Below are 13,150 nucleotides of genomic sequence, written 5' to 3' on the forward strand. Positions count from 1 at the left end.
CTACTTGGCAACTCTCTGACTCCCCCCGGAGGCACATATTAGGGAAACTCAGGGCAGTCCAGCTCCTTAAGGCCTCAAAACCTGATCTGGTATCTCACAGGATTCAGCAACACAAAGTACTTTTCAAAAGCATTCCAGGCCAAAGGAATAAAAAAAGTCCAATGACTCCACTGCAGAGTTCCCACCGTGGGAAAAGCTTAAACCCTGAGTCACACAGTCAAAAAGGCTTGGGGCTGCCATTTATATGCTATGTGACCTTGGACAAGTTACTCAACCTATCTGTGCCTCCCCCCAAGTCCTCATCTCTAATAATAGGAATGCTAAAATTAATTCAGAGTCTTGTGAAAATTAAATAAGAGATAGTAAGCGCATGGTGAGCCATTAATAAATGCATCCATTCATTAACAGAGCATTTATTGAGGGCCTGCTGTGTGCCTGGCGCACAGACTTCGCCTGGGGCCTGAGTCACATTTTCACTATCATCACTTCTATTGATCATTTGACCCTAGCCAGGCACCGAACTAAGCTTTTATCTGCAGTAGCTTATTCCATTTTCATGAGAAATCCCGAGGCCAGCCTTAGTCGCCCCACGTTACAGACAGGGAAACTGAGGCACAGTGTGGTTAGTGGCCTACCAGTGTCACATGGCAAAAACATGCAGAAGGCTACTGGGAACCTGAACAGTAGGGCTGCAGCCTCCTAGCCCCAGCAGTGTTGCCACAGAGCCCAAAGCTGCTGCCGCCACTTCATGGTGAAGCTCTTGGATGACGGGAGCCTCGTGATCCCCGGAGAGGAGAAGGCCCACGCCTCACTGGACGCCCTGGTCACCTTCCACCAGCAGCAGCCTATGCGGCCACACAGGGATCTGCTGACTCAGCCCTGTGGGCAGGTGAGGGTGGGACCCCGGTGGGCCATAGTCACCCTCGCAGGGGCTAAGCCCCCTGACTCCTTTTGTTCCCATGCTCCCCATTCAACCTCTTGTGATTCTGTCACTCTCATGATCCCTGCCCTCCCTCCCACTGCCCCACCCCTCCTGGTCTTGGTTCCCTGCCTCACCCCAGCCCCCCAGGCTAATTTGTTACAAGGGTTCATTTGGGGGGGTACAACCTTGGCTGATGTATAAGAATAGTGTATCTCCTTATAAGGCTCATGGCGGGGCGGGGGGGGGGGGGAGCAGCGGGTGAAGGAGGTGTGGGGGGGTGGTCCTAGCCCTCAGAAGCTACTGTGGGAGGGGCATGCTTCCATACAAGGTTTGTGGGCAAGGCAGTTCCTGAGCCCCACTTTCTAGGGTTTGTCTGGGACCCTGGGACCACCCCATCTCCCTCCTTGGGGTTGAGCTGCAGGTTCCCTCTGCCCCACAGAAGGATCCAGCGAACTTGGATTATGAGGATCTCTTCCTTTACTCCAATGCATTGAGGGAGGAAGTTGCCAGCCCTGCCCATGTCCCCAGGGAACATCAGAATCCTTCCTCCTGTTCCAGGGCTGCACCTGAGGAGGTATGTGACAGAAAGCTGGCACCTCCAACACAGGGGAGGGGCAGGAGCGGAGGTGGCCAGCAGCTGCCAGAGGAGACTTTCTAGAGTGAAAATTAGATCCTATAGCTCCAAGTATAAAACCTTCCAGTGATTTTTTCAAGACACTGCAATTAAAATCCCAACTGTGACCTCGGCTACTCCTCATGCTCATCACCAGTCCAGCTCCAGCCCCTCTGCTATCCTTTCTGTTGTTCAGATACATCAAGCTAGGCTCAGGACCTTTGCATGTGCTGGTCCCTCCCTCAGGACCTTTGCATATGTTGTTGCCACCCACCTCAGGGCCTTTGCACATGCTGTGTATGCTCTGCCCCCGGATTTCCTATGCCTGGCTTCTTTCTTCAATTCTTCAAGTGTCTCCCTCCCCAGACTCCAGACTGAAAGTCGTCCCCTCTGCATTCTCTATCACCTCACCCTGTTTATTCACTGCAGAGCACTCCTCACAATTTAAAAAGTCTTTTTGTGGGTTAAAAGTTTATTTGTGGGTTTTCATGTTTCCTGTCTGCCTCTCCTATCAGACTGTGAGCTCTGGGAGGCCTGGGAATCTGTCTGGCTTGTTCCCCCTATCTTGTTCATCTGTCTGCCTCTCCTCCCCTCAGAGAAGACCTGGCACAGAGAAAGTGCTCAACGAATGAATCTGTGGAGTAGATGAGTGAATAAATTAATGAATCCCACCTTCTCAGGGCTGATTGGACCTTCAGGAATCCCTAGGCTCAGTGTCCTCCATGCCCCTCACATGGCAGGGAAGTTCTGACAATAGTGGAAATGAAACAGGCTGGTAGGATGAACATCAGTGGGTGTGGGGCTAAGTGGTGAAGGGAACAGGGAAGACCTGGAGGAGGTGGCATAGACCTGGGACACATAGGATAAGGTGGAGTCAGTCACACACAGAGATGCAGGGAGGGTGTTTCAGGCAGAGAAAAGAGCACATGCAAAGGTCCTGAGGCTCAGTGTATTTGGAAAACAAAAGAACAACAAAAGCCAGTGTGTGGATGGAGTGGGGTGAGTCAGAGGGAGGTCATTGGGAGGTGAGGGGCCAGGATCAGCAGGAGCCAATCATGCAGGGCCTTGGGGCAGGGTGAGGAGCTGGCGTTCTATTCCAGGTGTGCAGGGGGCGTCACCATGAGAGAGCCCATGGTTGCCAGCTGCAGGAGGGGCTGCCTGGCACCAGTGGTAGAGGTGACAGGAAAGAGGCAGGGAGTCCAAGTGGGAGGGACCAGAAAAGGATCTCTGGGGGTGGGGCAAGAAAAGGATATTTGAGACATTTTAGAAGGGAGCCTGCTGATGGCTTGGAGGGGGCGGTGAGGGGAACCAAGGTGTCGTCATGGTTTGAGTCCCTGGGCCCTCCATTATGAGGGAGGTGATCCCAGGATGTGCCACTAAGGGAGCGGGGAAGTGGGATGGGAGAGGGCAGCCCACGAAGGGTGTGTTAGGGAGCAGGTTCCCCTGTGGGCATCCGGGGCTTGGTATCCCTCAGGAAGGCTGGGACTCGGCGTGGGACATGGACTTCTGTTATCCCACCTCAGCGTTGAGGAGTTGGGGTATTGATCCTCCATCTTCCATTAGGCCTTGGTCAAGTGCTGTTTCTGGGAGATTTTAAATCTCTGGCACTTCTGGCCTGCTGTGGGGCCAGAGAAGGACCCCGGGCAGAGTCCCCACTGCTGGCATTTGGGAGCGGAGCTGGGGGTACTGAGCGCTCAGGGCAAAGGGATATGGATGGGGCATTGTCGGCATCTGCCCCAAATGTCACCTGAACAACCAAGTAATCAGGGCCCGAGGACCACATCTGGCCTGTTTCTGTATGGCCCACAAGCTAAGCATGGCTTTTATGTTTTTGAGTGGTTGAAAAAAATAAAAAGTAGTATGTCATGACCCGTGAAAATCAGATGAAAGTCGGATTTCCACGTCCATAAAGTTTTATTGGAACTCAGGCACACTCACTCGTTGATGTACGATCTCTGTTGTTTTACAGCAGAGACTGTATGACCAACAAACCTGAAAAGATTTGCTCTCTGGCACTTTACGAAAAGAGTTCACCAATCCCTGGGGGAGATAGTGAAGCTGTTCATGGGGATGGGGAGGGGGCATGGGATCAGGTTTGGGGGCTCACCTGGGGTCCTTCTCACCCCCCAGATGTCTGAGTGGGACCCATGTCCCAACCTCCAGGGCAGATTCAGAGCTTTGGTGGGTGGGATGGCCCCAGGCTCACCTGCTCTCGGTTTCAGACCTCACCGAGGCCGACACTTGATCACCCAAGGGGAAGGAAGCCATCAGCAGAGATGGACAGAGCTTCCACGGAGGAAGCCACTTCCTCCTGCCCCCCAAAAGCTCCTCTTGAGAAGGCTTGCCGGAAACTCTGGAGGAACCTCAAGATGCTCCCCCAGACGGGCAAGAGGGTCCAGCAGCAGCTGACATCCCACTTGTCTTCTACGAACTTGTCATCGCTCTGGAGTGCTGGGCCACCAGCAGCGACACACAGCTCAGGGGCCAGGCCAGGTGACGTCCGCTGGGAAGATAATGTCGACACAGACCGCTCTGTGGCCACGTCCCTTGCAAGCCCCTCGCAGCCCCAGGATCTGAGAGACAGAGTTGACCCCTCCAGGAAGGTCTCAAGATTGGCCAGCTGGAGCGAGGCGACCCCGAGGGTCAAGGGTTGGCACCAAGCAGTAGTGAGGGCCCTGTCCCCAAAAGTGTCTAAACCAGAGAAAAAGGACTTGGCAGAACCCCAGAAGGATTGGCTCCCAGAGGAGTACCACCCACCGCCACCCTTTGCCCCTGGGTACTGTTAAAGAGCTTTGCCCTGGCTCTGGGGGCTGCTCACACTGGACCCCTTATTGTCTACCCACCAGTCCTCAGGAACCTGAGAAATGTAATAAAGACATTGCTTGGGTCTGGTCCTGCAATTGCCGATCCTGTGACCCGGTTATTTGAATAATAATTATCAGTTACAGCAAGGGTCTAGGGCACCTACTGTGTGCCAGGCCCCATGCCAAAGCCTCCAAGTTCACTATTTCTGTTACACCTCTGAGCAGGCCCAGCAGATAGGCTCATACTGCATACTTTAAAGAAGAGACTAAGGGTCAGAGAGGAGGAGAGGCATGGGCAAGCTCACCCAGCTAGAGGGTGTCAGTGCCAGGATTTGAAACCCGGTCAGTTGGAGCTCTTTGGCCACATCCTCTGCACCTGGCTCAAGTCTAAGTAACATCCTTGCCTATAAACAGAGCTGTTCACACCTTCCTCCTGGGGTTCTCCTACAAATGAGGGAGGTGAGACTTGGAGAGGGCTTGGCACATAGTACACACTCCCGACACCAACTTCAGAAGCATGGGAGCCCCTTTAAAGGAGGAGAGAGGCAGCCCAGGGTCATGGTTAGCAGTGGGTTCTGGAGGAAATCCCAGATCACATGGCCGTGTGACCTCTAGCGAGTCACTAGACCTCTCTGGGCTTGTTTTCTCACCTGGAAAGTGGGAAGAAGAGCAGCTCATCTTTCTCAGGATGAACCAACTGGATGCACATAAAACCTGAGGCTTTGGCTCACAGTGGGTGCTTAATAAGTGGAGGTTAGGGTGGGAGTGGGTGCTCTAGAAATGATGCACAGTGGGGGTGTCTGGGAAGGTGCCCTGGCAGCTAGTTTCGATTGCAGGAATGACCACTCCCTGGACTGACGGGGCCTATAGATGGGCCCCAGGCCGACCACAGATGGAGTGGGTGTGGGGCTTCTCAAATCTGCAAGGTGTGTAGATGTCTGGGATCTGGAAAGAGGTGGGCCTGAGTTCAAGGCTGCCTTTGCAGATGACATGAGGTGTGGGTGTGGCCTTGGGCAAATCACTCTGTTCCCTCTGAAGTGTGATTGCTTCTCACCCACCCCGCTGGCATGCCACAGGCAGCCAATGCAATGGCAGAGAGGTGCTTCGTAAACTGTAAAGTACGGTGCCAGCCTCAGTGAATGACACTGCTGCCCCCTCCCTCGGAGGCCTCCTCTGGCTGTGCTAATGAATGAGCACGGAGTCCAAGCTTGGTCCCTTTGAGCAGCTCAAGGATTGGGGGGAAAGGGGACTTGAGAGGTTGGGGGTAGGGTTCAGCCTTGGGAAGCCCGGGGGTGAGATCACATGGGCCTCATCTCCACATCTGGTCTCTGTCCACCAAAACTCATAGCTACCAAGGCACTTCCAGCCCTCACGGTGGACAGAGATCTAGAAGTCAGCCACTTCCTTGCATAAATGGGGAGATCACGGCTCACAGAGGGTGCAGCCACACCCAGGGTCACACAGTGAGGGCAGAGGTGAGATCCCAGGCTTCCTCTCTCCCATCCGGCAGGTTTAAGGTGAAACACATGTCCTCCAAGCAGATGTGACTCAGTGACGTGTGTTTATTCCCAGAACCCAGGGAGACCGGATTTCACAGCGGAGTGAGGGGTCACCCCGTCCTCCTCTGACCTGACTTCTTCTCCGTGGTGCGCTCAGATGCGGATGTGGAAAGTACTGTGTGCAAAAAGAAATGGAGTCATCAGGCAGAGAGGGTGGCCCTCCTTCATCCCCCCCGCTCCCTGAACTCTCCTGCAGGGAGTCCCCAAGACAGACAAGGAACCACAGGGGGAGATGGATCCCCTCAAGAACCCCAGGCTGTGCCCCCTCCCCCGGTCCCCACAGGGGTGGAAAGCACACCTCTTTGGATCAGAGTTGACACTCCGGCTCCACCCCAGACTTGCCGTGGGACTCTAAGTGAGTGGGTACCCCTTCCTGGGCTTCAGTTTACTCCTCTGTAAAATGGGAATAATAGCCATCCTTCCTGCATGGGGCTGTAGTGAGGGCTAAGGGGGCTAATGCACAGGGTGCTGTCGCCCAGAGATGCTGTCCTCGGTAGGGTTCATTCAATTGTCGTTATTCATGTCTCTGTCTGCTAGGAGACCAGCCACGCCTCTCCAGGGAGAGGAGGGGGGCCCTCTGTGCATGTCAGGATGCCACCCATAATAACAGCCACGACAGCAACCCCAGCACACAGATACTGAGCACCTACTGTGTGCCAGGCGCTGCTCTAAGGTCTTTCCATGTACTAACTCAGGGGTCAGCCAACTTCTCCTGTAAAGAGCCAAATAGCTGATATACCCAACTTTGTGCAAAGACTCAGCTGGGCCGTATAGCTCGAAAGCAGCCGTGGCTAATACATACACAAGCAGGCATGGCTGTGTGCCAGTAAAATCACTGATGGACACAAATTTGAATTTCACATCCATTTCATGTGTCACGGAGTATTATTGGTCTTTCATCTTTTCCCCGCCATTTAAGAAATGTAAAAACCATTCTTAGCTCACAGGAGGTACAAAAACAGGTGGCTGGCCACCCCCTGTATTAACTCACTATCAGCCCGACTATGGGGGCTCTGATTCTCCCCAGGACTGCCAAGTACAGTTGTACACCCTGTTCACTGCAAAATGTTCAGGCAAGAGAGGACTGAAGACCAGCCATGTTCCATTCACCCAAAGAGCTGCGTCCACCCACAGGGGGTGCCCATGGGGTCCCCAATTATCCCCATTTTAAAGATGCAGGGACTGAGGCCAGGAAGGCTGGGGAAGTTCTCTAAGATCACAAATGAATGAACAGGGGAACTTTCACGAACGCAGCCTGCGAACTAGTTTTGTAGGAGCTGCGCTCAGACGTGGAAATGGATTGTGCAAAGTGGCAAGGAGTGTCACACCTGAGGAAGTCGGGTGCCCGCAGGATCATGTTCTGGAAGTCTTCCAGGGAGAGCCGCCCATCATGGTCGCCATCGGCCTCATCTAGCACCTTCTCACACACCAGGCTCACCTCCTCAGTGCTCAGCTCCCCCCGCGTCAGCTTGGTCACTGTCTGCTCCAGGTCCCATGCACAAATGTAGCCGTCATTGTTAAAGTCTGTGCAGCGGGATAGAGGGGATGTGGAGTGGGGGCACAGCAGGGGACAGGCAGGCTGGGCCTCTTGTCCCCATGTTACAGAGGAGGAAACTGAGGCACTGGAGAGATCCCAAGACCCTGGGGTAATGGCTGGGTCTTGCTTTGGAATTGGGCAGAGTCCTGCTGGGAGGTCATTCATTCACTCCACAACTATTTACTGAGCACCTATTAGGTGCCAGGCATACGTGACTGTTTTTCATCTACTCACTCAACAAGGATTTAGGGAGTGCCTACTATGTTCCAGGCACTGTGATAAAGTTTCATTCATTCGACAGGTTTTTAGTGAGCACCTACTGTGTGCCAGGCGCTGTGATAAATTTTCATTCATTCAGTCAGTCAACAAGTATTTATTGAGCACTTCCTTTTTGCCAGGCATGAGAGACAGATGGGGAAGAAAACAGATACTGTTGCTGCCCTTGGGTCTCATCAGAGAGAAATCAATAAGAAATGAACGGATTATGAACAGAAATTAAGCAGCACTGCTCCCTGCTGGGAGAGAACTAGGATGTGGGGTGGAGAGTGATTGAGGGTGGAAGCTGCTTTTGACCTAGACTTCAAGGTGAGCAGGAGTCAAGGGAGAGGTATTCCAGGCAGAGGGCACAGCAGAGGAGAAGGCCCGGAGGGAGGAAGAGTTTGGTGTGCTGGAGTTAGAGGGAGGCCCGTGTGGTTGGAAAGTAAGTAAGGGGATGAGGTCAGCAAGTACCAAGGTGGGGCGAAGCCCCCGGGGAGACAGCTGCGACGGCAGGGCAGCCCCTGGCCCCAGGCCTGGTCTTGTTCTCACTCCCCACCCCACCCCACGCTCGCCCACCCCCGAGCCCTGCACGCACCATAAATTTTAAAAGCATAGTAAGCTTTGAGGTCGCGGGGAGCCATTTCGCTCATCACGGAAAACATGTCCAGGAAGTTGTCCAAGGTCATGTGCCCGTCCCCGTCCTCAGAGAACACCTGGGCAATCCTCTGGCGGAAAGGGTTGTCCTGGGGACAGGAAGCAGAGAGGCCATCCCTGACCGGGGACTCAGGGCTCCATATGGAACCGCTCTCCGCACCCACCTTCCTGAAACCTTCAAGTACGCACCCCCCACCTTCAAACTTCCTCCTGCCCACCGTCCTGGGACAGGATTCCAGACAACTCCTCTCCCTGCCCCTGTGGTCTGGGTGGCCGTCATCCCACTTCTGGCTCCAGGTGCAGCCACGTGACCTGGTTGAGGCCAATCAGAGATCGCTATCGATTGGCAACCGTGATTGGCTCTGGGGTAGGTAGGGTGACTCAAACTGGCCAATCAGAGGCTGCCCTGAAAGATGGCAACGGAGGGGCCTGCTTTACCCTGGTTGCAGAGCTGACAGGAATCTGGCACCGCTGGGGCAGCCCCGTCGGACAGGCTGCCTGAGCCCGAAGCCCCTTCCTGCCAAGGGGGAGCTGAGAGATGGAGGGAGACTCCTGAGCTCATCCGCAGAAACCCTGGTTCCAGCCGTACCTGGCGCTTGCTCTGCCCCCTGGAGTTTGTCCTCCTATGTTCCAATACATTTTGTCCCTCTCGAATGAGGTTTCTGTCCCTTGTGATAAAATAATGTCTGCTCAGTCACTCACCCCACAAGTCCCCTTCGGCAACACAAACTATGTGACGAACATCCAACTGAGAAGAACCTGCCTTTTTAGCGGCTCCTGCTATGAAAAGCAGAACTCACATTCCCTGAGTACCTGCCATGCAGGAGACCCTGTGCCAAGCCCTTTACCTGCATTATCTCATCCCAGCGTTCCAACAACCCCGGCTTTCATTCCTGTCTCGGTCACAGCCTAGCTGTGTGACCATGACCAAGTGTCAACCTCTCTGAACCTCACTTCTTTCATCTGTAAAATGCATTCACTTCATAGGAAGCAGGGGACATCCCTACTATTTTTTTCCCTGCCTGCCCCAAGGCCCCACACATACCTTCAGCTCGGGCATGCTGCCGATGAGCTCGTAGGGCACCTTCACATCAGGACAGCTGGTATAGTCGAGGGGGACAAGCTGGGGAGCCAGGTCCTGGTAGCGATAGAAGAGCCTGGGGTGGGGAGGGAAATACCGGGAAGAGCTGGCAGATGGGATGGGGAGGACTTGTCCCTTTTCTCTCATTCTTGCAGCTGCTCACTACACATGGAAGGATCGTGGGTCCTCACGAGTCATCAGCTCTGGGCCCAGTCCTCAAGCACACAGAGCCAAACACGGGCACGTCTACCCTCTGGGGGCAGGGCCAAAGTGGAGAGAGGGCCCCAGAGCTAAGGGAGACTCAAGTGGGGACATTGATACTGGGCTTTGAAGAGTGAGTAGGAGTTGACCAGGCTAGTGGGGATGGCAAAAGGGAGTGTGCTTAAGGTGAGATCATTTTACATCAAACATTCAGAGAATCCGAGTGAATCTCTGAATCTCTGGATATCATCACATTGTTGGCCTCTGACTGTAAAGACCCCCCATTCTCACATTTTCCTTCTCTCAGCCCATAAGGCGAGCGTTCCCTAAATGGGGCAGAGCAGAGACAAAAGGCCAATATTCAGAGTTTTTTAATGCATGCAGGGCATTTCGCAAAACACCAAATGCCACCAACACTACCTAGATGGTGAGGCCAGCTCTCCACTCCAATGTCCTCACCTGCTGACACCCTATCTTCACTGGGGGCATGAGAAGCACAGCCTTGTAGAGGGCATCCTTGGTGAGTCAGAGGTCCCCAAGCTGCTAGGGGCTGTTTCTGAGGGAGATGGGAGCCCCTGGGTCATATGATGGCTAGGAACTCAAGGAAGTGGTATCCGGAATTTCAGTCCTGACCACCCAGGTCCCTGTCTGGGCCCCCTCAGGGAACAGCCTGGGTTTGGGCTTCTGTATGGCCTTGAGCATGTCCCTCTTCCCCTCTGAGCTTGTTATTCTGCTGACAAACAAGAAGCTCAGGACCGACGAAATGTCAGCCCTCAAACTCCTTGGAGCTCTGCCCATCTGCAGAGCTCAGGTCAGCCTCCCCTGCCCAAGCCTCAGTTTCCCCATCAGTAATCTGATCGTGATGGCCAGGGTGACCCTACGAGCTGTCCTCACCCAGACAATGGGGCTCACTGGTGAAAGGTGTGCCCATCAATAATGGATATCCCGTGCCCACACAATTGGGGCCTTGGCCCCTATCACTCTGTATCTGAACCCCGGCCAGCTTGGGTTTCACAGCTCCAAGTTCATGGGTCGGGGCCTCTGGACAATGGCCCCATGGGCTGAGCAGTAACGTGGGATACCCAACTATGCCTCTCTGCTCATGCCAGCGACCTGCAACGGCCGCAGCCTGCCTACCTGCACCCTTACCTTGATGCTACCCCCACAACCCAGAGCTGACTCTAGCCTCTGCCCCCAGGTGCCCAGCCTCCAGTCCCAGCCTCTTCACACTGGTCTCAGGGGGATCTTTTTAACATGCTGATCTGTCTCCCCCCAACACCTCTCCCTGCTCACATACTCTCCGTGGCTCCACACAACCCTTGGGAGAAAGGCCAAGCTAATCAACTTAGAGACCATGACAATATGACAAGATGTGGCTTCTCAGCCTCCCCATCTCTGCCTCCATCCACTGACCGTGCCCGCAATCCCTCCCTTTGTGTTTTAACCACCACGCGGCACTCAGTCCTGTCCAATCGCAAACATCCTCCGACAATGGAGAGAAAGTTATTACCAGGTCTTCCTCCCTTTCTGCCCCGACTGACCTCATGATTTCCTTTCTTGTGAAGAAGGTGCAGTCCTGTGGAGAGAGATGTTGGCTTGGCCCAGAGCCTGCCTCAGGGGCCTCCTCCTTCTCCCTCCCACTGCCTGCCCATCCCCGCCTGATGTTACACACAGAGCTGCACCAGGAACCCTTGCCGATTGCACACCCCGGACAAATGGTGCTGTCCCCACTTCTCAGGCAGGGAAACCAAGGCTGACGAACCTGCACATCACCCCTACCTGATATGCTTCCAGCTGCTCATGAGCGAAGACTGTCTGCTTGTTGCCCATGGTGAAGACCACTGCCAGGAGTCTGGGACAAGCTCCTGAAGCCCCCAGTCTCCTCAGGACCACACAGGTTGCCAGGCTGTGGCACATCAGCATCTGGGCAAATGTCCCTGCCCTGGCTGTCACCTGCCCACCCGCCCTGTCACCCCCAGCCTGGTGAGATCAAGTTACAGCTGAGCTCTCTGGGCAACAGCCCGAGTATGTCCATGGCCACCAGGACAAGAAGGACTGTAGGAGGTCACAGAACAGCAGACCACATCTGCCACGACTGGGTGAGGCTGGGGGGTATGGGGCCCCTTCCAGAGACAGGCAGGGTGATGGAGAGACTGCAAGCAGATACCAGCTCAATTACTAGCTCTCCACCCACTAGCTATGTGCCTTAGACAAGTCAGCTGACCCTCTCTAAGCCTTGTTTGTAAGATGGAAGTTATATTAGTACCTAGCTCATTGAGTCGTCCTGAAGATCTAACGAGATCATTAATGCAACCAAAGAAAAAAATTTTAACTATTGGGTTTAAGCCAGTTTTAGGCACTGGGAGCATAATAACTGGGTGAACAAGCTAAATGAGGTTCCCAGATGTACATTGGAGATGATGATGATGATGATGATGATGTTATAGCTTAAGAAAAGTGATCCAAGGTGTAAGTTAGAGAAACAGTCAGTTAAATAATACCAAACAGAAATCTTTATTGCAGGACCTGTCAGAGCCTTTAGCATGCTAATGTTCACCATGCATCCTCAATGTAGCAGCTGCCAACCTTATTAAGACCCAGAATTCTTTTGGGCAGAACACGTGGGAGTCAAAAGTTCTTAACCTGGTGCTCCATGCTCTTCTTCCTCTGGGTCTATCCTGTCTCTCCACTTTCTTCTCCTGCTAAGCCTTTTCCAGTGCCACACCCCAACCCCCCTGAACTGCTCTTGGATCTTCCTCTTCCCTCTTCCCCACTCTCTCTGGCCTGGACGATCACAGTTCCTCCCAGTCTCATCAACTCTCTTCTGCCCCAGTGTGTGAAGCCACCTTGTAGAATGTGACTATGATCAGGCTTTAAAGACCCCCTTTGGATGATTTAAAAGAAAAAAAAAAAAGACAATATCAAGTGTTGGAGAAAATGTGAGGCAACTGGAACTCTTATTAATTGCTGATGGTGATGCAAAATAGTTCAGCCACTCTGGAAAATGGATCGGAACTTTCCCATAAGGGCGCCTGGGTGGCACAGTTGGTTAAGCCTCTGACTCTTGGTTTCAGCTCAGGTCGTGATCTCAGGGTTGTGAGATTGAGCCCTATGTCCAGCTCCATGCTCAGTGCAGAGTCCGCTTGAGATTCTCTCTCCCTCTGCCCTTCCTGCTCTTGTTCTCTCTCTTTCTCAAACAAATCTTTTTTTAAAAAAGATCTTATTTATTGGGGCGCCTGGGTGGCTCAGTCATTAAGCATCTGCCTTCGGCTCAGGTCATGATCCCAGGGTCCTGGGATCGAGCCCCTCATCGGGTTCCCTGCTCCGCGGGAAGCCTGTTTCTCCCTCTTCCTCTCCCCCTGCTTGTGTTCCCTCTCTCGCTGTCTCTCTCTCTGTCAAATAAATAAAAATTAAAAAAAAAAGATCTTATTTATTTATTTGAGAGAGAGAGAGAGAGCACGAGTGGGGGGCAGAGAGAGGGAGAAGCAGACTCCCCACTGACCAGGGAGCCTGATGCAGGG

At 53.5% G+C, this 13,150-nt stretch overlaps 2 protein-coding genes across 5 annotated transcripts in view; one reads left to right on the top strand and one right to left on the bottom strand.

The window, feature by feature from the left end:
- HSH2D (hematopoietic SH2 domain containing) overlaps positions 1-4,437 on the top strand; it is a 10,555-nt gene extending 6,118 nt beyond the window's left edge. For 3 of the 4 annotated variants that reach the window (XM_081814694.1, XM_081814682.1, XM_081814690.1), the window contains 3 exons: positions 724-889; positions 1,362-1,496; positions 3,758-4,437. In XM_081814694.1, the coding sequence (XP_081670820.1) occupies positions 724-889; positions 1,362-1,496; positions 3,758-4,321 (865 nt within the window). In that variant the 3' untranslated portion in view covers positions 4,322-4,437. The remainder of the gene's footprint in view (positions 1-723; positions 890-1,361; positions 1,497-3,757) is intronic. The other variant, XM_081814700.1, reaches the window with a different exon arrangement.
- A 673-nt stretch (positions 4,438-5,110) lies between these two features.
- On the bottom strand, positions 5,111-11,459 carry CIB3 (calcium and integrin binding family member 3). The gene is made up of 6 exons (XM_006751236.2): positions 11,409-11,459; positions 11,171-11,205; positions 9,393-9,504; positions 8,289-8,436; positions 7,227-7,422; positions 5,111-6,013 (listed from the first exon to the last, which is right to left on the bottom strand). The coding sequence occupies exons 1-6, from the start codon at positions 11,457-11,459 to the stop codon at positions 5,992-5,994; spliced, it is 564 nt and encodes a 187-aa protein (XP_006751299.1). The 3' UTR covers positions 5,111-5,991.
- Between the last annotated feature and the right edge of the window lie 1,691 nt (positions 11,460-13,150).

The sequence above is a fragment of the Leptonychotes weddellii genome, chromosome 1 (genome assembly GCF_054177405.1).
Source record: "Leptonychotes weddellii isolate Sample4059 chromosome 1, ASM5417740v2, whole genome shotgun sequence".
NCBI classification, from domain to species: domain Eukaryota; kingdom Metazoa; phylum Chordata; class Mammalia; order Carnivora; family Phocidae; genus Leptonychotes; species Leptonychotes weddellii.